We start from the raw sequence: 26248 nt of genomic DNA, 5'->3' as shown, positions 1-26248 counted from the left end.
GTGCAGTGGCCGGATCTCCGCTCACTGCAAGCTCCGCCTCCCGGGTTTACGCCATTCTCCCGCCTCAGCCTCCCGAGTAGCTGGGACTACAGGCGCCCGCCACCTCGCCCGGCTAGTTTTTTGTACTTCTTTTTAGTAGAGACGGGGTTTCACCGTGTTAGCCAGGATGGTCTCGATCTCCTGACCTCGTGATCTGCCCGTCTCGGCCTCCCAAAGTGCTGGGATTACAGGCGTGAGCCACCGCGCCCGGCCAGTTTTTTGTATTTTTTAGTAGAGACGGGGTTTCACCGTGTTAGCCAGGATGGTCTCGATCTCCTGACCTCGTGATCCGCCCGTCTCGGCCTCCCAAAGTGCTGGGATTACAGGCTTGAGCCACCGCGCCCGGCCGCAATCTTTTCAAAATGCCAAGCTAGGTGGGGCACAGTGGCTCATAATCCCAGCACTCTGGGAGGTCGAGGTGGGTGGGTCACCTGAGGTCAGGAATTTGAGACCAGCCTGGCCAACATGGTGAAAACCCATGTCTACTAAAAATATAAAAAATTAGCCAGGCGTGGTGGTGGGCACCTGTAATCTCAGTTACTCGGGAGGCTGAGGCAGGAGAATCACATGAACTCAGAAGGCGGAGGTTGCAGTGAGCCGAGATTGCACCATTGCACTCCAGCCTGGGCAACAAGAGCAAAACTCTGTCTCAAAAAGGAAAAAAAAAAAAAAAAGAAAGAAAGAAAAACCAAGCTAAGCATGTCGTCTCCTCTCCCTTTAAAACCTGCCCCTGCTAACCACTTAGCATAAAGCCCAGGATCCTACAGTAGCCTAGAAGGACCAGGGTGACATGGCTTCCTACCTGCTTTGCCAGCCTCAGACCGTGCCTGAGAACCTGTACCCCAGGGAGGGCATGTACAGGAGGAGAGAAGGGGCCAGGGCCTAGCCCAGAGGCACACCCACATTTTTTTTTTTTTTTTTTTTTTTTTGAGATGGAGTCTTGCTCTGTCGCCCAGGCTAGAGTGCAGTGGTGCAATCTTGGCTTACTGAAACCTCTGCCTCCCAGGTTCAAGCAGTTCTCCTGGCTCAGCCTCCTGAGTAGCTGGGACTACAGGCATCTGCCCCCACGCCCGGCTAATTTTTGTATTTTTAGTAGAGATGGGGTTCACCATGTTGGCCAGGATGGTCTCGATCTCCTGACCTTGGGAGCCACCCGCCTCAGCCTCCCTACATGCTGGGATTACAGGAGTGAGCCACGGCACCCGGCAGGCGCCCATATTTAAGGGAGACTGAGAGGAGCAGCCAGGGACCAGGAGGAGGCCACCTCAGAAGCCAGGTTGGACCACATTTTGAGAGAGACACCCGGGTTGGCTGGGTCAAGTGCTGCTGAGATGTCAAGTAATCTGAGAACAGACAGGACTTAACAGCCAGGGGCTGTCAGCCACCTGGGAGGGCGTGTGGAGGGAGGAGTCCGCTTGCGATGGTGTGGGAAGGAGCGGGAGGCGGGGGAGCAGAGATAGCATGGCCGGCATGAACATGAGAAGCTGACACATATATTGAATTTCATCACACCAATGAAAACCATTTCTCCAGGAGAGGCATAACTGCTGAACGGAGAGAGAGAACGATCCCAAGAACAAATGTGCACATCCAGGAACTGAGCAAGCTGTGGAGGCTGGCACGACCAGCCGTTTCTGCAATTCTTCAGAGCCATGCGCTCCTTAAATGCACAGTCATACATCAGGGGTGCATCCCCTCTATATCTCAGGCCTGTAATCCCGCACTTGGAGGCTGAGGTGGGAGGATCACTTGAACCCAGGAGTCCAAGACCAGCCTAGGCAACATAGCAAGACCCTGCCTCTAAAAAAAATAAAATAAAATATTAGCCGGGTGTGGTGGCACACATCTGTAGCTGGGGAGGCTGAGGTGGGAGGATTGCTGAAATCTGGGAAGTCAAGGCTACAGTGAGCTGTGATTACACCATTGCCCTCCAGCCTGGGTGACAGAGCAAGACCCTGTGTCAAAAATAAAATAAAATAAAATAAAATAAAATAAATGAGGCTGGGTGTGGTGGCTCACGCCTGTAATCCCAGCACTTTGGGAGGCTGAGGCAGGCAGATCACCTGAGGTCAGGAGTTAGAGACCAGCCTGGCCAACATGGTGAAACCCCATCTCTACTAAAAATACAAAAATTAGCAGGGCGTGGTGCTGTGCACCTGTAATCCCAGTTACTTGGGAGACTGAGGGAAGAGAATTCCTTGAACTCAGGAGGTGGAGGTTGCAGTGAGCCGAGATCACGCCACTGCACTGCAGCCTGGGTGACAAGTGTGAAACTCCATCAAAAAAAAAAAGAGAGAGAGAGAGAAGGGAGGGAGGGAGGGAGGGAGGGAGGGAAGGAGGGAGGGAAAAAACAGAGAGAGAAAGAAGAAAGAAAAGAAAGAAGAAAGGAAAGGAGAAAGGAGAGAGAAAGAGAGAAAGGAAAGAAAGAAAGGAAGAAAAAGAAAGAAAGAAAGGAAGAAAAAGGAAAGAAAGAAAGCAAGAAAGCAAGAAAGCAAGAAAGCAAGAAAGCAAGAAAGAAAGAAAGAAAGAAAGAAAGAAAGAAAGAAAGAAAGAAAGAAAGAAAAAGAGAGAGGCCGGGCGCGGTGGCTCAAGCCTGTAATCCCAGCACTTTGGGAGGCCGAGACGGGCGGATCACGAGGTCAGGAGATCGAGACCATCCTGGCTAATATGGTGAAACCCCGTCTCTACTAAAAATACAAAAAACTAGCCGGGCGAGGTGGTGGGCGCCTGTAGTCCCAGCTACTCGGGAGGCTGAGGCAGGAAAGGGAAAGAAAGAGAGAGGGGCTGGGCACAGTGGCTCATGCCTGTAATCCCAGCACTTCGGGAGGCTGAGGCGGGCGGATCACCTGAGGTCAGGAGTTTCAGACCAGCCTGACCAACATGGAGAAACCCTGTCTCTACTAAAAATTCAAAAAATTAGCCAGGCATGGTGGCCCATGCCTGTAATTCCAGCTACTTGGGATTCTGAGGCAGGAGAATCACTTGAACCCGGGAGGCGGAGATTGTGGTGAGCCGAGATCGCACCACTGCACTCCAGCCTGGGTGGCAGAGCAAGACTCTGTCTCAAAAAAAGGAAAAAGAGAGAGAGAGAGAGAAAGAAAGACCATTCTGCCCATGACCTGGATTTTTGTTTTGGGGGGATGGGAAACTGACTAATAACCAGCATAACCTCATAACAGCATAACAGACTTTCCCATCAGCATAGTTTGAGAGTTCCTGCCTCTTCTCACCAGCATGTTATTTATTCAGCAAACATCTAAGCTCCACGGTGAGTCAGCACGGTGCTGTACATTGGGTGTATGGCAGTGAGCATCTCGTCCGGCATTCACACCAGCACAACGGCCATGCACACAGTCACGAGTGTGCGCTGCACACATCAGGGGCACATCCCCCCTATATCTCTTGTCAAAACAGTGGTTCTCACCAGTGGGTTCCCTTTGGGGAACAAAGTAATGCCTTTCCTGGCCCCCTTGACTTTGTCCTCTCTTGGAGACCCTGGACTTCAATCGGAGCTGCCCGGCCCCAGCACAGAGCAGGCAAGGCCCTGAAACATTGTCGCTTCCAAGTTCTATTTTCCAGATAGGGGCCCAGGGCTAAAATAAATGCTATGGGTCCAGGGCAGGGTTGGTTGACCTGAGAACACCTCATGCCTGTTTAGGGTATAAGTGCCCTGTGTAAATTATTAATCTCGATGGCCAAGGCACTGGTCACTCATTTACTGATAAGGCCAAAGTCTGTGGCCAGAAGAGCTGAGGCTGCTTTGGGCTTTTTTCAGGAGTCACCTCTTCCCCTGCAGCTCGCTTCCTCATATGGCTCCAGCCCTTCACACTGGCCTCAGGAGCAGGCCAGAGAGCGAGGCTGAGAGCATGCTACCAAGGCGGGCCCCGGCTCTGGTGTCCGGGTCTGGACCTGAAGCTCTGAGGTCTGGCTTTAGACTTCAGGTCTTAGGCTCTGTATTTCGGGCCTGGAGCTTACCTCCAGGTTGTGGGATCTTCTCCCGGCTGGGAACTCCAGGCCCTGCGCTCTAAATTCTCAGGTTCAAGATCTGGGTTCTGGGCTCTGGGCTCTGAGACCCAGTCCCCTGGCCCTAGTTTCTGGGTTCGGATGTCAAGCTTGGGACTCTGGTTCTAGACACTGGGCTCCAAATTCTGGGCTCCAGGCTCCGATTCCATATTCCAGACTGCAGGTTCTAGACTTCAGCCTCTTGGTTCCAGGTTCTGGGTTCTGGGCTCCAAGTTCCAGTTCCACGCTCCCAGCTCCAGGTTGTGGTCTGGGTTCCAGGTTCCTTCAACTCCCCAGCACTGGGTCAGGAACACAGTGACCTCCCTGGCTAGTGGGGTTATCCCCACCTACCCTTCTTAGCTGCCGGGACTTCATGCTGGCAGCCAGCAACCCAGGCCAGCTTGAGGGGTGATGCTGGTTCTATGGCAGTCCTCCCTTTGCTTTCTGTCCCTGGTCTAACCCCAAGCCAGTTCTCTGGAGACAGGTGCTAAGATGGTTACTGAGCACCCCTCGCCCAGACCCTGCAGTTTTCACAGTCCACATGGACATATTCATGTTCCCAGCTCTTCCTGGGCCCCACCAGGACCATCAGGGATGCGAATGGTGCCCCTGAAGTTGGCCAGTTCATGGTCCTGTGCTCAGCCTGAGCTGCATCTGATTCAATGTAACGAACCAAGTGTACTCCCCGCAATCTGGGCCTTTGTTTCCCCTTGGTAGCTGACTTCCAGCTTCTTCTACACCCCCTCAGAAGCCCGGGTCACCTGATTACCAGGCTAGACACCCTGCGGGGTGCATGTTGTGATCACCCCCTTGGGGGCTGGGGCGGTTGCATCAGCACTTCCAGCAGGGGCTCCAGATGAGCAGCCAGTGCCTCTTCCTGACCCCCGGAACCCTGGCACAGAACCCAGGACACTGTGCCCCATGCTTGCCCTGTGCCCATTTTATGCCATCCTCTTCCCCAGCCCCAAGACTTGGTGAAGGTCGGGGGAACCAGAGACAAGTAGCAAGATTGTCTCTTGGGGACTTGGAGCCACATGGGCTCCACGTGTCCTCAAGAAGGTCATGCCTGTGCTCTTAGCCAGTGCCCTCTGCTAAATGGAGTGTTGCAAGGATGCAGAAAGGTCAACAAACAACAGTGTGTGGGCCAGGCAGAGTGGCTCATGCCTGCAATCCCAGCACTTCGGGAGGGCGAGGTGGGTGGATCACCTGAGGTCAGGAGTTCGAGACCAGCCTGGCCAACATGGTGAAACCCTGTCTCTGCTAAAAATAGAAAAATTAGCCGAGCATGATAAAAATTAGCTGGACATGGAAAAAATTAGTGGGCGCCTGTAATCCTACTACTCAGGAGGCTGAGGCAGGAGAATCACTTGAACCTGTGAGGCAGAGGTTGCAGTGAGCCGAGATCACACTACTGCACTCCAGCCTGGGTGACAGAGTGAGATTCCATCTCAAAAACACAAAAAACAAAACAAACAACCAAAAAAACGACTGTGTGTGTTCTCCCTTCCTTCACGCCGCACACTGGGTGCACTGGCCCCTCCTGGCTTCCCACCTGGTGGGGTTGGGGAGTGGCTCCACTGTCTTTTCTGACCACCCAGAAGTCAGCTCAGAGCAGCTGGTGCCCCTTACCCCTGCCCCACGTCTGAAGGAGGAGGCCATGGGCCTGGGCCTTTCTCCCAGCAGATGGGTCCTGGCCGGCCAAGGAGGTGAGGATTCTAGGAGCACAGAAACTGGGAGGAAGGAAGCTGGTCCCCTTCAGCCCAGGGCTGCTTCAGGCGGTGTGTTGGGAAGAGAGTCTCAGAGGAAATCATGGCAGAGGGGCACACTCCACCAACTAAAATGGGCCGAGAGGGGTGGTGGGCTCTAGCCTCCAAAGGAAGGACTAGGCTCTACCAAAGAATGGTGGCCCACCAGGGACAAAGAGGGGATCTTCAGGAGTCCTTCGTATTATTGTAATTATTAAAAAACTGTATCCTTAAAAAATAAAGCTAAGATGAAAGTCTCTTGTGACCACTACCCCTAGTCCTAGTCCGCTTCCTGTCTCCTTGTTAGTTTGGCGATTCTCCTGCCTCAGCCTCCCAAGTAGCTGGGATTACAGACACTCGCTAATTTTTTATCATGCCTGGCTAATTTTTTCTTTTCTTTTCTTTTCTTTTTTTTTTTTTTTTGAGACAGAGTCTCGCTCTGTCGCTCAGGCTGGAGTGCAGTGACGTGATCTCGGTTCACTGTAACCTCCGCCTCCCAGGTTCACACCATTCTCCTGCCTCAGCCTTTGGAGTAGCTGGGATTACAGGCGCCTGCCACCACACCCGGCTAATTTTTTTGTATTTTTAGTAGAGACGGGGTTTCATCGTGTTAGCCAGGATGGTCTTGATCTCCTGACCTCATGATCCACCCGCCTCAGCCTCCCAAAGTGCTGGGATTACAAGCGTGAGCCGTGGCACCCGGCCCACACACTGTTGTTTGTTGACATCTCTGCATCCTTGGAGAATATTCTCTCTCCTTTCCCTATACTTGTAAGTGCCTCTGTGCTTGTGGTTTATATAAAGTTATCATGCCATGTGTGTTGCTCTGCTTTATTTTACAGAACAACAGCACATCTTGGAGGATTTTCCACATTAGAACACGCTGTACCCAGTTCTTTATCTGCTGTGTGGTACTGCAGAGCATGGACACGCTCCACTGTGTTTTATTATGCCCACCCCCAGCCACATACAGTTATTTGTTTTAGGGTCACAGATAACCCTACAGGGACAGGCCTCTTTGTGCCTGGGAGTGAGTGATTCTCTAGTGGCACCACTAGGGTCACACGCTGTTTTTAAGTTTTGGCAGAAACCCCAACAAACTGTCCCCCTGGAGTAGCCATATCAAAGTACCGTCCTGGGACCAGGCGCGGTGGCTCACACCTGTAATCCTAGCACTTTAGAAGGCTGAGGTGGGTGGATCATGAGGTCAGGAGTTCGAGACCAGTGTGGCCAACGTGGTGAGACCCTGTCTCTACTAAAGATACAAAAAAAAAAAAAAAAAAAAAATTAGCCGGGCGTGACAGCACATGCCTGTAATCCCAGCTACTCGGGAGGCTGAGGCAGGAGAATCGCTTGAATCCAGGAGGTGGAGGTTGCAGTGAGCTGAGACTGCACCATTACACTCCAGCCTGGGCAACAGGGCAAGACTCCATCTCAAAAAACAAAACAAAACAAAACAAAACACCCACAAAGTACTCTTCTGGGAGAGGACCCTGGCTCCCCATTGGGGATTTCTGCAGCATCTAGGCCGCCCTGGGGTGTGTCCCCATCAGACAGCCTGGGTGCTAGTGAAGCTCCTGTGACAACTCCTTACAGGATCCTGGGCTAGTCACTTCCCCTCTTGCAGCCTGAGTTCATCTTCACCAGGTTGTTTTGTTGTGAAGGCAAAAAATGAGATAAAGGATGGAGCAAGTCTAACTCGAGGACCTCCGTAAATGTGAATTCCTGCACCTGCAGGGCTGACCTCTGTGCGTGCTCTTCTACCTGGCCCCTAACCCTTTATCATGGGGCAATCCCACTGGTCCCTAACAGCAGCTGGCATTATTGCCAGGCCCACAGAAGTACAGGACTGGGTGAAGGGTGGGTTTGGCCTGCAGGATCTGTTAACTTTGGAGAGACAGCCCATCTCTCACCTCTCTGTCCCAGAGAACATGGAAGGTTGTCTCCTACCACAAGGGAGAAAGTTCTGTGGCTGGTCGGAAAAGGGACCTGGCTTGGTCTCCCTACCCCTACCCCTGGCCCCACACTGTGATGGTGCTATGCAGTCCCCTGCCAGGACCACCAATGCCCTGCTGCCACCGCATGCTTTGCTAAGACTCTGTGAGACTGCAGGGTCATTTATCAGCCCACTAGACCAAGGGGATAGAGTGGTGATTAAGATGGACAAGGTCAGCCAGGTGCAATGGCTCACGCTTATAATCTCAGCACTTTGGGGGAGAGGTAGGTGGATCACTTGAGGTCAGGAGTTCGAGACCAGCCTGGCCAACACGATGAAACCCCATCTCTGTTAAAAATACAAAAATTTGGCCGGGCGCGGTGGCTCAAGCCTGTAATCCCAGCACTTTGGGAGGCTGAGACGGGTGGATCACAAGGTCAGGAGATCGAGACCATCCTGGCTAACACGGTGAAACCCCGTCTCTACTAAAAAAATACAAAAAACTAGCCGGGCGAGGTGGTGGGCGCCTGTAGTCCCAGCTACTTGGGAGGCTGAGGCAGGAGAATGGCATAAACCCGGGAGGCGGAGCTTGCAGTGAGCTGAGATCCAGCCACAGCACTCCAGCCGGGGCGACAGAGCAAGACTCCGTCTCAACAACAAAAAATAATAAATAAATACAAAAATTAGCTGGGCATGGTGGCGCGTGCCTGTGATCCCAGCTACTCAGGAGGCTGAGGCAGGAGAAGCGCTTGAACCCAGGAGGTGGAGGTTGCAGTGAGCCGAGATCAAGCCACTGCACTCCAGTCTAGGCAACAGAGTGAGACTCCATCTCAAAAAAAAAAAAAAGAAAAAGAAAAAAATAGATAGGGTTTCTACCATCATAGCATGAGTATCAATCAGTAAACAAGGTAATTGCACAGTGGGATAACTACTGTGAATTTAGAAAACTGACTAGAATGATAGAGAACAGTCAGGGAGCGCTTCCCTGGTTATACTGGGTGACTAGAGCAGGATCTTCTGAGGTGTTTAAGCAGAGCTCTTCAATGAGGCAGGACTTTTGTGGTTGCAGGTCTTAAAAAGCTCTCACAGTAACAAGCACACACACGAAAAGGATTTATTGGCTTGCACAAGGAGAAAAGCACGGAGTGTTTTATTTCAGATATGGCTGGATTTCATCAGGAATCTTCTTCCATCTTTTAGTCTTGCTTTCCAGTGTTGGCTGCATTCACGTGCAGGTTCGCTTCCTAAGGGTCCTTTCTACAAACCCCAGGAGATGGTAGAAAATGAGCAGGACTGGGACTCTGATTGGAACGCCTGAGGTCAGAGGACTATGTTTGAACCAAATTCTGGCCAGGGAAATGTACTACTATGATTGGCTAGTGGAATGGAGTACTCTGATTGGCCAATGGGATGGAGTACCCTGATTGGCCAGTAGAATGGAGTATTCTGATTAGCCAGGCTTGCCAGGGATCTGGTTAAGCCAGCCAAACAAAATGGGTTGAGGGGGCAGAGGGCTGAAGCTCCCATAGGGGGACAGGGCTGGAAAATCCCACAGATTTCAAGGAGAAAGAGGAGCCAGTTGACTAAGTGTGGGGCAGGTAAGGGGAGTTCCTGGCAGAGGAGACAGCGAGTGCAAAGATTCCAATAGGGAAGCCAATGTGCCCTGTTTGAGGCAGTCAGGAGACCCCACCACCCTCTTAGGGGCCTTCTCCTGGTCCCTACACCCCCTGGCTTCCTCTGTTGCAGCACTTACCTCTCTAGGCTAGAACCCAATCTGGCTTCTCTTCCCGCAGTCTGGGGCCCTCCTTCTGGGAGGTCCTTCTTGCCTCCCACTGTGAGGGGTTTGGGCTTCCAGCCAGACCACCCAGCTAAAGCAGGTAAGAGTGAGAACCCGCCCCTGCTACAACAATCAGTGTCCCCCTTGTAGACCTTTGGTGCACCAAGGGATTCCCCAATCCTTTGTGCAGAGACACTTGGTCCCCAATAGAAGCAGAGAACGGTGACCAGAATGATGTACTCAGATCCACAGAGACCTCAGTACCACAGCACCATGATAGAGAGGCACAGCTCCCCACAGGGTTCTTCACCCCCACACCTCTCCCCGCCCTTTCTCTCACCTCCACACCATGACAGAGTCTCACTCTGTCACCCAGGCTGGAGTGCGGTGGCACAATCTCAGCTCACTGCAACTTCTGCCTCCCGGGCTCAAGCGATCCTCTCCCACCTGTCTCCCGGGTAGCTGGGACCACAGGCATGCACCACCACACTCAGGTAATTTTTTGTATTTTTGGTAGAGACAGAGTTTTGACATGTTGCCCAGGCTGGTGTCGAACTCCTGAGCTCAAGCGATCCACCCCCTCCCGCCTTGGTCTCCCAAAGTGCTGGAATTACAGGTGTGAGCCACCTCACCCAGTTCCCGTATTCTTTTTTTTAGAAAAACAAAACTGTAAGATATTCACACACCACCCCATATACTGTGCAGTCAGGAAGAGAGGTTCTGAAAACAGGAAGTCAGGAGGCACATCCTGAGGTCCCCAAGAGTTTCCTGGCACTGACCTTGGTGACAGAAGCAGTGTGTTTTGATGGTGGGGGAAGCCACAGGACAGTCTGGCACACAAGGAAGACAACTCATGGCAGAATAATAATAATTATTATAATAACAGTATCATACATCAAGGACAAACCCAGCTGCCCCAAGCCTACTGCAAAATCTGTATGTACAGCATAGTCTATGTGGGTGGGGTACAGGGCTGCCTGCCTGCACCCTCAGGCCTTACTCATACCAGCTCCCTGAGGAGGGGCCGGCCCCTCCTCCTGCCCCTGTTGAAACTTGGCACAGGCTGGGGAGGCTGGCACTGCCAACGCCATCCCTCCGTGTTGGGCAAGCCTGTTCCAAGGGGCTAGACTCACCTCCCCCACTGTGGCCTGGCTGCAAGGGGCTGGGGGTGAGCTTGTTGTGGGACAAGGCGGTGGTGGCTGTGGGGTGTGTCTCATCTGAGTCCCCTTTCCACCCCTACCGGCTCTTCCTGCGGGCCTGCCCATGGCAGGAAGGGGCCAGGGACACTCATGGCACAGACAGGGCATGCAGAGCGGACCCGTGGCATGCTCGGCCCGCCGGGTGCCATGCAGCTGTCCTGGACTGTTGGGTAGCTGTCAGAGGGCTGAGTCGGTGGTGGAGTTCAAGGATCCCCCGATGGGTTGGGCTGCTGATTCAGTCTGTGGTGGGGTCTCCCGGGAGCTGGGCCCTTGGGTAGGCAGCTGCAGAAATTCTGGAAGTATCAGGTCCTCTTTCCTCAGAAGACCCCTCTGGTCGTGGGCCCCGCTGCTCTGCACCCTGTTCAGCAGCTCCACCAGGCCTGGAGGCAAGCCACAGCATGAGGGTCCCCCCAGCAGACTTGCCTATATGCTAGCCCACAACAGTCTCGCTGCCTTACTGTGGCCACAGCCTCCCTGGCCCCAGCACCAATGGCCTGTGGCCCCCTGTTCCAGCCCCTTTGACCCCCCAACCCTCACCCTTCCTGTTCCATGCCCAATGGCACCCAGCCCTCTGCCTTAGCCCAAGGCTCTCTGATGCCACCCTGAATGGTCCCCAACCCCACTGCCCTAGTCCCTCTAATCCTCAGCTCATCCACCATGTACCTTCGATGTCACAGGTCTGCCGCTTTCCAGTGGCACTACTGGGCGCCTTCACCAGAGAACTGGGAGACGCTGGAGGGGGATGGGTGGCCTTGTCCTGTGTTCTAGGTGGACAGCCCTGCGAGAATGTGGGGTCAGAGTCAAAATCGGGAGGGGAGAAGTAGAGGGTGGAAGAGGCCACCCGCCTTTCGCTCACCTGGCTGCGGCAGGGAGATTTGTCACGGGCTTTGGAGATCTTCACACCTGCGGCAGACAGTGCCACAGTTAGTGTTTGCCTCCCACCCGGGCCCCCTTCCTCCTGGGCCACAGTCGTTCCAGATCAAGCCCCAAGGCCAATGTCCCCTACCTGGAAAAGTGTCCAAAACCAGTCTCTGGGCCGCCACTGAGCTCACTAGCTTTCCCAGATCCAGAGGCTCCTTCTCGCCTGGCTGCGGGGAGATGTCAGCAGCCCGCGGTATAGGCCTCCGCCTGGCCCCGGCCCCGGCCCCGCCCCTCCCGGCCCCGCCTCTCCTCGCCCCGCGGCCCGCAGCTCACCCGGTGCAGCACCACCTGTAGCGGGCTCAAGCCGTGCTTCTCCAGAATAGGTTGCAGCGCCTCCTGCAGCCGCTTGGTGGGCTTGGCTGAGATTCGTACCACGCGATCCAGTGCCGTCAGCTCCAGCCTGCGCGGAACCCTCGGGCAGCAGACGGCCGGAGGGCCGGCCCCCAGCCAAACCCTTCCCAGTACAAACGCGAAGGGGTGGAGCCTGAACTGCAGAAGGTGGGACTGGCTTGTAGGGGACGGGGTTTGTCTCGGGGGCGCGGCTAACATGAGGGGCGGGGCCTGGAGAGCCAGGTAGCCAGAACAGAGCCTGAAGGGAGCGTCAGGACCTGGGACCCAGACTTGGGGGCAGAACACTCACTCGAAGGTGATCCTGTTTTCCAGCCGCACTTCCTGATCTGCCAGCACGGTGCAGTCCTGATCCAGGACCAGGGCCTTCTGTGGATGCCAGGCAGGGTCTAAGAGTCCCTCCCCCAACCCCCAGCCATCCCTGTGGGTCTAAGAACAACTTCACGCCCTCCCATGGCCACCACTGGGGCTTCCTAGAGGGAGGGATGGAGGGTGGAAGAGCTGTAGGGGAGCAAACGGGTTAAGGTACCAAGCTGGAGTCCAAGCCCAGGAAAGCCAAGGCCTGGGAGAAAAGTGGCAAGAATGCTGGACATTCTTGGGAAAAGACAGAAATTATGAGAAACGTATCTGCTGGCATGAAATCATAAGTGGCAGGCCTCGGTCCCAGATCCCTGGCCTACTCTTTCTGTGCCAGGACAGGCTCTGCCTCCAGGACCGCTGCCCCCTGTCCCTCAGGTGTGTGAAATCCAACCAGACCGACTGGAAGCATTTCCTCCCTCACCACCCACCTTTGGTCAACCACCCTGGCCTGGTCCCATTTTTGACATTTGTCCACTTCTTTCCATTCCCCGCTACTAAGGACACTTCTTGTTTCCTCATTCAAAAAGGGCCCACCCCCAAAACTGCTGTGAAACCAGAGGATGTGAAGCATCTGGCACAATGCCTGGCACACAGTAGGTACATAAACAGTAACTCTCGTGATGACACCCTCAGAGGCCCCACTGCCTGCTCCAGACTGATGTGGGGTTGGGGGCAGCATCTCCCAGGCAGTAGGCCTGTGCTGTGCTGCAGGAGCAGGTGGAGTGTGGGTGAGGAAGTTATATTTAGCACGTATGAAAGCCCATCTGGGCTTCTGGCAGCCGCCCTGGCGGCCTGAGAAGAGTGGGCAGCACACCTCCCACTCCTGCCCTCACGCCCTTGCACTCCAGGCCCCCGAATGTGCCCTGCAAGTACCTGCCTGAAGGCCTTTGCCTAAGCTGTTCCCTCTGCCTGGAATATCCTCCCCCACAGCTGTGCCAGGCAAACTCCTCCCCATCCACATCGACTGCTGCTTCTTCCATGAAGCCTTCCGGACATCAGCCAGAAACGCCTACCTTCTCCCAAGAGACCTTCTCTGGCGTTTTCACTCTTCCTCCCTGATCACTCCCTGCTTGGCTTACTTCCAGCCTGTGGGCCAGGAGGACAGCCCCAGATCTGGGTTCCTCTCCCCCACACACCTGGCAGGACCTTAGGACTTGTCTACTAGGTAAATGAAATCCTGACGGCCCCCTGGAAGGCAACATTCTTCCTTGAGATTCCCTTGACTGAATGGTTTCCTTTAAAGCCAGTTTTCCCCTACGTCTTCTTTAAAGTTTAAGCTAGTTTGCACCTAAAGGAAAAAGTTCATGGGTTAGGTGCAGTCGGGTGCCCCTAGAGGCTAAGGAGGTGAGGGCACCCCATGGATGGCCATTGCCAGGATGGGTCTCTGGGGATGGGAGTCTGGACTCTGGGAATGATAAGGGACAAACCCCAGCTCCAACAGTGGTTCTCCCTAGTTTTACCTCCCTAAGATCACCATGGTAGGATGATAGATGAAGCTGGAAACCTGGAAGGGCGTGAGGTGGGGGCGGGTGGATGTCTGAGTGAGTGAAAGTTGGTGTGGAGGTTGCTTTGGAGTTGGGTGTGGGTACAGGAGTGGGATTGTGGGTAGAGGCTGAAGTTAGGAAGGGGGTGATGATAGGAAATGGGGTTGAAATTAGGGTTAGTCCAGGGGATTAGAAATTGAGTTGAGGTTGGAGCCATGACTGATCTGAGACAGAAATGGAGTTGGGGTCAGGATCAGGAAGGAGGTTAGAGTTGGAGCTAGGTCAAGTTCCCACCTGTTCATTGCCCACCAGGTAGACCTTGATGTCAGGTAGAGAGAGGCCTCGTTTCTCACAGATCCCTGCCAGCATATCTCGGATGGTGAGGCCAGGTCTGGCCAGGGCCAAGGAGGCTGTGCCGTCAGGCAGGTACACACAGCAGTACTTCCCTGGCCGGCTTTCACTTTCACCCTCGGTGCTCCCAAGGCTTTTCCGGTGGCTCTGATTCAGGGCAGGAGCGGGGGAGATTACGTGTACACATGCAAGGGCATGCAGACAGGCACACAGAGGCAGGTAAGCTTGCTGGGGCTCAAGCATGACACGCACTCCCAAGGCACGCAAAGATATATCCTCCTGCAGGAACACATGTATGCACACCCAGGCTTATGGGCACCTAGAGACGGGTCCACCTGCTGATTCCCACACACCTGCTGTGTATACACACCTGGGTGCTGCACATGTGCACACATCTGCCGACAGAGGATGTGCACCCATGACATATATGGGGACTGATATAGTGAGGATGGGAGAAAAGTAAGGAGGCTGAAGGGTTGGCCATGCAGAGCAAGCTGGGAGATGCAGTAAGGACAGCAACTTGGAATGAGGGCTACCACGTAAACAGGCCTGAGTAGTGACCCTAGCCCATAGAGCATCTTGTCTTCCTCAACAGTCGACTCACCTCAGATTTGCTGCTGACGAACGCTAGGAAGCCAAGGTCCAGGCTAGCGGAGGAGTTGAGGGAGCCCTGAGACTCTCGGCGCAAGGCGGCGTTTGCAGTCCCGCCCAGCTCTAGGGAAGAGGGAGCGATGGACGCGAACAGCCCCCCGCCCTCACCCATCCTCTGCGGAAGCCTCTCCCCAACTGGTGGGCCTTGTTTGGAGTCATCCTGCAGGGGCCCAGGTGTAAATCCCTGGGAGCAACACCACCGTTGGAGATTTCCAAACGTCTGTGGTCTAGCCCAGGACCCAAACCACCCAGGGGAGTGTGGTGGTCACTGGGACCTGCGTCTCAATCTTCACAGACTTACAGACTGTGGCCCACGTAGGAGGAAGCGGGTACTCCCCAAACTTGCCCAAACTCCCGCCTTCCCCCCATCTCTGTTGCTCGCTCCTGCCCTCACCCCTGCGGAAGGACTTGCGGAGAGGGCGGCCCCCAGGACCCTCAACGGGTGGCTGCCCCAACTCTTCCACACCCAGCGGCAGCGACTTCCCGGGCTTCAGCTTCGGCTTCTGTGGGTACAGGGGAGGCGCTGGCACCGGGCTGGGCCCCAGCCCGCATGCAGACCGTGGGCACATACCCGCAGATCTGCACCCGGGGGCGTCCCCTCTTGCACGCGATCCGCAGGACCCCCTGCCTCGCCCAGTCCCTCGTCCGCACCTTCCTAGTGGCGTCAGGGCTGCCGAGGCGCGAGGAGCCAGGTTCCCGCAGAGGGCGCCCCTCGGCCTCGGCTAGCAGGCACTCGCGGTACAGCGGGGACTTGACGAAGCGCGCATAGCTGTCGAACTTCATCAAGTTGAAGATCTGCGGGTCGAACCCGGGACAGGTGAGCCGGGGCTGGGGTGGGGGCGCTGGGCTGCCCGAGCCCCACCCCGACGTCAGTCCCTATACCCACCCCCAGGGTCCAGGCCCTGCCCGGACCTCAGCTAGGCTCCGCCTCTAACTGTCCTTCCCGGGTGCCTCTGATACCGCCCTCTGAGCTCCGCCCCGCCTGCCCCGGAATTTGGCTCTGCTCCGCCTCCAAATTTGCCCCTTCCGCTTTGTAGTTCAGGCTCCCCGCCAGGGTCCGACCCCGCCCCTGCGCCTTTTGTCTCCCTTTCAAGGCCAATCCACCCGGGATCGCCCACCTGAAGCTGCTGTGCCCGAAACATGTCCGGCCGGGGCTCGGCCAGCACCTCCTCGCCAAGCCAGGCCTGACGGTCGATGTTCACTGGGCTCAGCGCCTGGCTGGACAGGAACTCCTGGTAGATGTTGCGGGCCTCCTGAGCTAGCTGAAGGAGGAGGGGCAGGAGGAGTTGGTCAGGGAGCATGGCCCATTTCCCCTCTCCCCAGCCCTCGGCCCCAGCTCCCCCTTCTCCCACCTGCTGGGTATCGCTGGCCGGGATCTGTTGGAAGCGCTCGCAGGCCTTCCAGAAAGTCACGTTTTCCGCGCTGAACTCCTTCTTCAGGAACTCCTGGGAGGGGAAGGAGGGGGAGGCAGGCAGAGACTCAGTGACACAGAAACCAAACGGGGATGTGATCAAAGAGACTGGGACAGGGACAGGGCCAAGAGACCAAGCCAGACGGGGAAGGCCAGCCAGACAGATGGAGCCAGATCTGAAGGCAGGGAGAGAAAATGAGAGACGGAGACAAGGACAGGGAGAAGGAAGAAAAGTTCCCATCCGGGAGAAGAGGAAGAGGGTGCTGCAGGAAGGCTAGATGAGGGAGCTGACAGAGGACCCCACTCTGGCCAGCCTGAAGCTCCATCCACGCCCTGCCCTGTCCCGTGTCCCCCCTTCCCTTTCCCCACCCCAGGCTTACAGTGAAGTAAGCCAGGCCCAGCGGGTCCTGCAGCAGCCGCTCGAAGGACAGGGCCCAGCTGGCCACAGGCTGCTCCTCGGTTGGGAAGGGGCTGCTAGGACCACTGGGGAGGCTGTGGATGCTGAGGGAGCTGCCGCGGCCCTCGCCCTGGCCCTGGGGCCCCGTCGTGCTGCTCAGCTCTGCAGGGGGATGGACAAGTCGGGGTGAGCCTTGCTGCCTTCCCCAGCCCCTGGCACAACCCACCCTCCCCCAAGCATCCACTCTGCAGGCATGTTCCCTGGAAAGATAGCAGGTGGCAGGGGTGTCCCACCCATCTCCACCTCCCTCCTCCCTCCCACTCAGCCAGTCCTCCTCCACACATTCCGTCACTTACCTCCATCTGACACAGCCAGAACCTATGAGAGACCCAACAGAGGAAGTCAGAGGAGCCCATTGAGGATTCCCAGGGGATAGTTCTGGGCCCAATTCCCAGGAGGTGGAATTGTGTTCTCCTCTACCTGGGCATCCCCAGGCAGGTTCTACTTGGTCAGGCTTTTGCTCAGGCTGCCCCTGGCTCCCTTTCCATCCTGTGCCAACCACTAAGTACTGGGACTTATGCCAGGTACCTTCCAGCAGCCCCTGGTTCCCTCCTCCCCCAACCCCTGCTGGGTGAGCCAGGTGTGCATAGCATGGTGGGTAGGAACAGACTTTAGTCTCTGGCACTTACTAGCTGTGTAACTTTGGGCAAGTTAGTTAACTTGTTTGCCTCCATCTGTAATCTGTAAATAGGAGATAATGCCTATTTACAAATGGAGGCAAACCATTTGCCTCTATCTTGATATGAAGATCAAGTCAGTTTAATATATTCACAGCATTGGCCGGGCACGGTGGCTCACGCCTGTAATCCTAGGACTTTGGGAGGCCGAGATGGGTGGATCACCTGAGGTCAGGAGTTCGAGACTGGCCTGGCCAACATGGTGAAACACAGTCTATACTAAAAATACAAAAAAAAAAAAAAAAAAAAAAAAAAAAAAGATTAGCTGGGCGCGGTTGCAGACGCCTGTAATCCCAACTACTCGGGAGGCTGAGGCAGGAGAATAGCTTGAACCCAGGAGGCAGAGGTTGCAGTGAGCCGAGATTGAGTCATTGCCCTCCAGCCTGGGCGACAAGAGCAAAACTCCATCTCAATAAAAGAAAATCAAAGGCCGGGCACGGTGGCTCAAGCCTGTAATCCCAGCACTTTGGGAGGCCGAGACGGGCGGATCACAAGGTCAGGAGATCGAGACCATCCTGGCTAACATGGTGAAACCCCGTCTCTACTAAAAAATACAAAAAAATAGCCGGGTGAGGTGGCGGGCGCCTGTAGTCCCAGCTACTCGGGAGGCTGAGGCAGGAGAATGGCGTAAACCCGGGAGGCGGAGCTTGCAGTGAGCTGAGATCCGGCCACTGCACTCCAGCCTGGGCAACAGAGCGAGACTCCGTCTCAAAAAAAAAAAAAAAAAAAAAGAAAATCAAATAAAAATATATCCACAGCATCTAGAACAGGGGCCAGCATGTGATGTGGGCTGTATAAACAAGTGCTGTCTTCGAGGAAGGAGAGGTGTTTCTGCAGCCAGTGATCTTCTTATTGCAAGTGTTTCCTATTGGGCCCAGGGTCTACCACAGGTCCCATCCCACCTTGGGAGGGCACAGGATGCTGTTCTATAATATAGAGCAGTGGTTCTCAAACTTCAGGGCAGAGTGGGAGGACCCCACCTCTGAAGATTCAGGTTCAGTAGGTCCAAGATGGGGCCTGAGGCTGTCCATTTCTGCCAAGCTCCCAGGAGATGCTGATGCTGCTGGTTCAGGGACTACTCTGTTAGTAGCACTGCTGCAGTAGCTAACTCCATCCTTGCCCCCAATGCACAACTCTGGTTTCTCTGGGAATCCCAATCATTAGTGAAACAGAAAAACTCTCCTCTCAAAATGACTCTTGCGGTGGTTTCTCTTGTTTCTCTTTTTACCTTCCTAGCAGCTCCTCCAGCTTCCCCACTATCTCCCACTCATGCAATGTGGCCTCAACCCCTCCCTGGTTCTGTCCCGGGCACTTTGTCCCATCCACAAATCCGCAGCTCCAGACACACATAACCAACTTCCTAGTAACATCTTCCCCCAAATGTCCCACAAGCCCTCAAGCTCCCAAATGGAAGCTCCCTCTGCCTCCATCAAAACAGAGTACCAAACCAGCTTCCCTGCCCCCATCTTTCTTACCATCACCTGGGCTTCCAACATCAGGGCTTGAGTCATCCCCAATTCCTACTTCCCGCTTACCTCCTACATTTTCACCATGCCCTGTCACAGAAGTTCCTACCACCAGCCCCTTATTTCCATCCCAACTGGAAACAGGCCTGCAAACATCTCTACCCCTGGAAAGCCCCCCACCCCCACCCTTCTAAATGGAACCTCCCTCTCTGTTTCCTACTCCCACCCTGAGAATATTCAGGTCACAGGGTGGCCATCTGCGGGCCAGATCTGGTCTGCAGATATGTGGGATATTACTATTATCTTGGCCCTCACAGTTTGTTTATTTATTTATTTATTTATTTATTTATTTATTTAAAGGTGTTTTCCACATTTAAAAAGCAAGAGATTTTAAATTCCACTTGCTCCATGAGACTGTAATGCTCCAGCTTCTTCCCAGCAGGACAACCTTGTCTGGCATTGAGCAGCCACCACCTTCCCCAAAAGGGCTTACAGTCTCCTCAGAGGCCTCTGGGGCCCATTTAATGCATTTATGCTACTTGTGGAGGCAGTGGGAGGCAGGCTCAAATTTGGGAGGTCAAATTTGTGCTGTGTGACTTTGGACAAGGTACTTAACCTCTCCGTGCCTCAGTTTTTTCCTCTCTAAAAACGAAGCAAATGACGGTCCTGACTTCGAAGGATTGGTGCGATTAAATGAGTTAAATATATATAAAGAACTCAGAACACTATTGGGCGTGTAGTAAATGTTCAAGGAATGTTACCATTAATGTTGTTCTTGTGTCGGTATTCATGCTGACCCCGCTACACATTCGAATTTGCCACTCCCGCCATAGAAGGAAAGAGCACAGGTGTTGGTGGGGGTCTCTCAGACCCGAATTCAAAACCCAGCCCTGACTTTTTCCAGTTTTACAACTTGCGGCTCCTCCCTGAGCTTCACTTCCCATCTGGAGCCCGGATAAGAAGTTGCAGCCGAGGGCAGCGAGTTAGTGCAGAGCGCGCTGGGCGGGGCGTCGGGCCCAGCACGCCCCGCCCCCGTCTCCGGCCCCGCCCCTCCTGGCCCCGTCTGCGTGCTCCCCGCTCTGCCTTCCCCGCAAAGTCAAATCCCCCAACGAAAGTTGGTGTTTCCCACGGCTACAGGAGAAAGTCCCCACTCCGAGGCGGCAGAGGGCTGCGAGGGAGGACGGGACCAAGCCTTTCCCCGCGCGGCCGCAAGGTTCCTCTGCAGCCTGCACCTACCTGCCTGCGCCCGGGCTCCTCCTCCCCCGGCTGCACCGCCACAGCGTTCCCAGCCTCGGAGACGCAGTCATCGCCCTCCCCCAGATCCCCGAGAATCACCCGGACTCGGCCCCCTCCGCTGGGCTGCCTGGCCCTGCCCTCCTCGCGCACACCCTGAACCTCTGTCCTGCCCTCTAACCCCAAGTCTGGGATGATAGGCGCTGGGGCTGGGGCCAGCCAGCACTCCAATTTTGTTTGGCCCTCACAGGTTTATTTTCCATATTCTGCTTTACTGAATGTCGTTAAGTGGGGCTGGCTCCCAGATCCTCCCCAGGCCCCACCCTCCCCACGGTGCCACTCCGGGCCCTCTCCCTGCCCCCGGAGGCACGTTGCAGTTGCCAGGTTACGGCTAAAACCCTGCCTGGGCCTGACTAATGAACCCCTTCAGCTTCACCCATTTCCCTCCCCCTCACCTCCACCCTACACTTCACCAAACTTTCCTATTTTCCCCACACCCCTGCTTCTGGCTTTGCCATTGCCTCTGCCTGGATATCTGCTCCTGCTCTTCGCTTGGAATTGCTCCCCGATCTCTGCCCGTTGACATTAGTCATCCCCAAACACCAGGCCCCTTGAATGCCCCTTCCCACCACGTGCTTATCCACCCATGTCCCAGCCTCTCTCCCCTGCCAGTCTGGTGGCCCCTGGAGGGCTGGCCTGGTTGGTGAGAGAGGTCGGATCTGAACTCCCTCCTCAAGAAGCACCCTCCTTGCCCCGTGTTCCCAAGCAGCCATCAGGGCCCTGGCCTTGGCACCCCTTCACTAGGGACTCTCAGCCCCTGAATGCCACCTGTGGCTCTCCATCCTGAGCCTCTCTTGCCCTGACAGTTGTTGATAGCATAGCTGGAGCTGAAATTGAGTAGGGACAGAAATCTGGAGATGGGTGGGAATGGGGGTGGAGTCCATATCCAGCTCTGCTATTTGGGAACAATACAGCTTAACTTCTCTGAGCTTCAGTTCCCCCTGGGTAGCATGAGGTTCAGCATTCCCAATTTCCTGAGGCTGCTGTGAAGCTTGAATGAGGCCCCATGAGTGAAAGCACCAGGCATGCCACAATCAGAGCAGCAGCCCACAGCAGAGTGAGGTGCAGGGGTGCAGATGCCCTGCAGGGGCTCTGGCCTGCCCCAGCTGCCACTGCGGGGCCTGGGGAAGTTGTGTTGAGCAGCGCTGGCCTCCCCCGCTTCAGCCTGCTTGAGGAGAAGTGGTGAGTGAATGGAGAAAAAGGGGAAGAAAGGGCAAGGAAGGGTGTGGTGGCCAGTGACACACAGACCCAGGCTTGGACCTCGGCTAGTCATATTTTTTTCTTAGGAATTTGGTCCTGGAGGAGCTGCTGGCACCTGCAAATACTAAGATGAGAGGGAGGCCCCAGTTTCCTGAGCTCTGACTGTGTGGCAGGCACCCTGTGGCAGCACACATTCACGTCCTTACTCCATCTTTACATCTTGTGTGGCAGGCATTATTACCCCTATTTTACAGATGAGGAAACTGAGGCCCGAAGAAGCCATGTAGCTGAGATGTGGTGCAACTGAGATTAAAACTCAAGTTTGCCTGATTCTGGAGCCTGAGGCCTCTCTAGCCAAGTTGCCTCCTTTTGTGGACCAAGGAAGCTTGGAGGCCCAGGGCCTCAGACCTTGGGGCACAGGTGGGCAAGTCTAATCTGGCATGATCTGCCCAGGGATTCCTCTTGAACTGTGCCCTCTAGAGGGATCAGACCTTGAAAGAGGCCCAATTTACTGAGGATCTTCTCTGCTGGGCACCCTCTACCATCCTCTGATTTCATCCTAGCTTGAGGGGCTGCAAGACCCTGTGTGGAGATGTCCTCACAGAACCTGGGTGTCTGGTCCCTTCAACTTGAACCAGCGGATGGAGATGACCCCTGGCCTTGCCCCTGTATAAGGCCACCCTGAACTCGGGTGCCCTGAGCTGGATGCCAGGGACAAAGAGAGAGTTGCATGGGTTTTGCCTTGCGGGTCTTCCTGCCAGGAGGGGAAGACTAACTAGGCCTTCCGACAGGCCAGGCCAGGCTAACTGCCCCCTCCAGGCTTAACTCCCAGCCTCCCCTAGGGCCCTGTCCCTGTGTTTGCCCACAGCCAGGCCTATGCCACGCCCTCCCTCCTCCAGCTTGCAGACCCTTTAGGGACCATCTCCTACAACACGGTGCATGGAGCTAGTGGAGAAGTTAGTTCCCTCAAGCTGTCTCTATTCTTCACTTGCAGCTCTTGCCTAACCCTGAATTTTATTCCCCTTCCTCCCTTCCTTCCTTCCTTCCTTCCTTCCTTCCTTCCTTCCTTCCTTCCTTCCTTCCTTCCTTCCTTCCTTCCTTCCTTCTTTTTTTGACAGAGTCTCGCTCTGTTGCCAAGCTAGAGTGCAGTGGCACGATCTCGGCTCACTGCAACCTCTGCCTCCCGGGTTCAAGCAATTCTCCTGCCTCAGCCTCCCAAGTAGCTGGGACTACAGGCACGCACCACCACGCCCAGCTCATTTTTTGTATTTTTAGTAGAGATGGGGTTTCACCATATTGGCCAGGATGGTCTCAATCTCTTGACCTCGTGATCTGCCCATCTCGGCCTCCGAAAGTGCTGGGATTACAGGTGTGAGAAACCGTGCCTCCCTCCTTCCTTCCTTCCTTCCTTCCTTCCTCATTCCCTCCTTCCTTCCTTTCCTCCTTCCTTCCTTCTTTCCTTCCTTCCTTCCATCTTTCTTTTTTTTCTTTATTGACAGGATCTTGCTCTTTCATCCAGACTGTAGTGCAGTGGTATGATCACAGCTCACTGCAGCCTTTACCTCCTGGGGTCAAACGACCCTCCCACCTCAGTTTCCCAGGAGCTGGGACTACAGGTGCACACCACCATGCTCAGCTAATTCAAAAGAAGATGGGTCCTCACTATGTTGCCCAGGCTGGTCTCAAACTCCTGGGCTCAAGCGATCCTCCTGCATTGGCCTTCAAAAGTGCTGGGATTCCAGGCTTGAGCCACTGCCTGGTATTTTCACCTGTGTCTTTTTTGCCTTGCCAGACTAGGGGGCAGGGACTAGGGCTGATGGGCCTGGGTTGGGAGTGTCTAGGATAGGGGCAGTGGCAGCACCAAGCAGGCAGTAAGGAGGGGTTGTTGAATGAATGAATGAATAAGTACATGAACAAATGAAGTGGTAAAGAGGCTGTGTGAAGACATCCCTAGGAAGGGGGCTGGGAGATGTCTCCAAGTGACAGGTTTCCTTGCAACTGCCTGACAAGCTGAATGGCAGAGAGGCGAGGCTGACAACTGAAGCTTCCACAGCAGGGAATGATGGTAGAGAGGAGAGGTGGGGGAGGACCGGGACCAGGCAGTTATGGGGGTTCGGATGCTGACGCTCTACTCTCCGGCTGACCTTGGCACAGCATTTACTTCTCTGAGCCTCCCTTGGGAGGTAACTCATGGAGGGACCAGACACACCTGTCCCCCAGGCGCCCTTCCATCCACATCCCTACCTCAGATGTCAGTGCCTGTCTAGCCCTTCCTGCCCTAGCTGTGCAGAGCCACGGGAAGCTACTCAGTGACCAGCAGGCAGCCAATCTGTGACCCTCGGGATTCTAAGAGGTGGCACAGAGAGTTCAGAACAGGCCCAGGAAGGGCAAAGATAACCTGTGTGTGACAGTTCTGAGAGGAGCCGGGGCGTCTGTGGGCTTGATGGAACTGGGGGCAGACCTTGCGGGCACCCTCCTTGCTCTGGGTGACTTTTGAGTAGATAAGTCACAGGCTGACACAGAAGAGGCAGGGGCTGGGTCTGTCTTTGGGCCCCCTCTGCTGCCCTGTCCTAGGCACTGTCCCAGAAGCATCAATCCAGTTGCCCTCCCGGGGTGGGCCTGGGGTTAGCCTCCTTGTCTTCCTGGCCTGAATGCCTAGGGAAGGACGAGCCCAGTGTTATGCCTGTGGTGTGAGAATGAAAGGGAGGTGGGTTTTCTTTTTGCACTTTCATGGTGGGGTCGGTACTGGGGACAGTGAGACGGGGGCTGGGCTGCCTTTGAAGGATGGCCTCCCTCCCAGTCGGCCAGCCCGGAGCTGGGCGGGAAAGAGATGCTGGAAGAAGAAGAGGTAGAGGCAGGTCTTGGGAACTAAGGGGCAAGAGTGGTGATGGGGGTGCCTCAGCTTCTTGGTGAGGCAGGAGATCTCTGACTTGGGGCTGAAAATGTAGGGGGCACTAGGCTGACAATTATGCAGCCCCCACAATGGGTCAAACGCCTCATATGCATTATTTCACTCAATCATCTCAACAAGCCTTGAAATTCATTCCAACCTCTTCATTTTATGGATGAGGAAACAGAGCTGGCGAGTACCCCTCTCTCCAGCAAGAGAGAATAGAACCAGGACTGGAACCTAGGTCTCTCTAGAGCCACTGGCTCTGGCCCATGATACTAGGCTGGGGCCTGGTGGTGGGCCAGGACACTGGCCTTCCTGAGCTTGTTAAGGGGGGCTCTTCCAAGTGAGGGGGACCCTAGGGAGAGAAGGGAGGTCCAGCACAGCTTGCCCCATCTGCCGAATGAATGAGAAGAGCCAGACCCTCTGAGGGCAGCTCTGATCTGGGGCTAAGCAGCCAGGGAGAGGGTTAGGAGGTGGGACAGCTGCAACCAGGGGGACCCTAGCGCTCGGCCCTTCCTGGAAGCTCAGGAATAGAACAGGCAGAAGCTGTATCGACCTGGTCTGACCCTGCTGCCCCATCCCGGGCTGCCCAAACAATGCTAGTTCTGGCAGGAGGCCTCCGGAGTAGCTCTGGCTAGAGGACACTGACCCAGCAAGAGCTGCCACTAACCTGACCTTGGGCACCTGGAGCAGGGGGTGAGGAGGGGAGGGCTCAGGCCGAGTGGGATGTAGGGGCTTGAGCCACTGTGGGGATAGGCAGGGGGCAAGAGCACATCAGGTGTCCCTGCGACCCTGGGATGCAGCCCCAGATGCAGCAGCTGAGAGAGTGGTGGGGGCTGGACCAGAAGCCTGTGCGCACTCTGCTCTGGCCTCCGGGTTGTACCAGGCTCCCAGCTGGGCCATCTGGAAGGGTCCTGGGGTAAGAGCACCAGGTCCCACCACCTGCTGCTGTCTGTCCCAACTTCTCTCGCCTGCTGGCAGCCCGTGGGCTCTTGCCTGGCCCTGCCGGGTGTGCCTCCTGGGCTCCACCCTGGGTGTGCCCACCCCCTCCTCGTGGCCCTGGCCCGGAGCCCACACTCACCATGCGCCCGTTGGGGACGCCCAGGTGCTTGGGCTTCCCTGGCATGCCGCTGCAGATCACGGGTCCCTGCCGCGGGGGCTGCCCACCATGGGGACTGTGGGCAGCGCCGGCCAGAGCTTGCACGGTGGCAGGCAGGCGGCAGAGAGAGCCCGACTCGGCTCCTGCGGGCCCTCACATCCTGAAACACCGCTCACTACCTCTTTTCTCTGCCACAGGAAGTGTCTCTATAGAAACCAAACCACAGAAAGAAGCAAGGTCTAAGAGAGCGAACGCCTCTTCCTACACACACACGCGCGCGCACACACACGTTCATGCACAAACACACACATGCCACCAACACACTCCTGGCAGCATCCCGCATGGGCACCAACACAAGGCAGAGGCTTCCGTGTGCCCAGCAAGGAGCCCAGCCGGGTCTGGCCAGGAGCAGGGAACTCTAAGTTCATGCCTGGGCTCACAGAACCACGAGTAAACATACCTAGGCACCTTTGTCCACCCTGGGGGCGTTCCTGTGGACATGCACACACGTGCACTGGGACCTGTGTATCCACACATGTACTTTACTCGGCACACACTTATCTCATACCTACTGTGTGCCAGACAAACATGTGCTTAGTAGCCCTCTCCCCCTCAGCTGTGGGTATGCAGGGTACCTCTAGACCCAGACACCTACAGGCTCCTTCCATGCATGTGGCCAGGTGTGCAGACAGATGGATAACTTGCCCGCATGGCTGTGCACACACAGACATTCAGGTATGCGTGTCATAAACACATGGGCTCTCCCTTACAAGGGGACTTGGGTGTATAGTCATGTGCATGCCCAGTCCCCTGAACAGGTGCATGTGACAGGCACACCTGAACATAGGACATATATATTCCGACAGTCCAGTGACATGTGTAACCAGGTATGCACACGCTCACCTACCTAGGTAGGGGACTGGATCAGGTACATCTGTG

General features: G+C 55.4%; 1 protein-coding gene across 13 annotated transcripts; it reads right to left on the bottom strand.

Moving 5' to 3' along the window:
* Positions 1-10355: 10355 nt before the first annotated feature.
* On the bottom strand, positions 10356-25519 carry RGS14 (regulator of G protein signaling 14). 13 transcript variants are annotated; one of them, XM_073994828.1, is made up of 15 exons: positions 25292-25519; positions 16978-16999; positions 16605-16783; positions 16166-16258; positions 15932-16075; positions 15465-15608; positions 15208-15316; positions 14767-14876; positions 14106-14441; positions 12260-12336; positions 11893-12019; positions 11705-11786; positions 11555-11601; positions 11362-11476; positions 10356-11078 (listed from the first exon to the last, which is right to left on the bottom strand). In XM_073994828.1, exons 1-15 carry the CDS (start codon positions 25334-25336, stop codon positions 10876-10878), a joined length of 1833 nt encoding a protein of 610 aa, XP_073850929.1. In that variant the 5' UTR covers positions 25337-25519; the 3' UTR covers positions 10356-10875. The 13 variants fall into 13 exon arrangements, with proteins under 13 accessions (XP_073850929.1, XP_005558698.3, XP_073850937.1 ...); XM_005558641.5 differs by having other exon boundaries at positions 14106-14309; XM_073994836.1 differs by lacking the exon at positions 25292-25519 and adding an exon at positions 20061-20129 and having other exon boundaries at positions 14106-14309.
* Positions 25520-26248: the final 729 nt, after the last annotated feature.

This window comes from Macaca fascicularis, chromosome 6 (genome assembly GCF_037993035.2).
Source record: "Macaca fascicularis isolate 582-1 chromosome 6, T2T-MFA8v1.1".
NCBI lineage: Eukaryota > Metazoa > Chordata > Mammalia > Primates > Cercopithecidae > Macaca > Macaca fascicularis.
The sequence above is the reverse complement of the archived record's forward strand: the minus strand, read 5'-3'. Positions and strand labels throughout refer to the sequence as shown.

Coding starts and splice junctions, on each gene's coding strand:
- RGS14 (XM_073994828.1), bottom strand. CDS start 25,336: ATGCCAGGGAAGCCCAAGCACCTGGGCGTCCCCAACGGGCGCATG. Junction 14,442..14,766: donor TCGTCAGCAGCAAATCTGAG/GTGAGTCGACTG, acceptor GTGTTCCTGCAG/GAGGATATATCTTTGCGTGC. Junction 11,477..11,554: donor AATCTCCCTGCCGCAGCCAG/GTGAGCGAAAGG, acceptor ACATTCTCGCAG/GGCTGTCCACCTAGAACACA.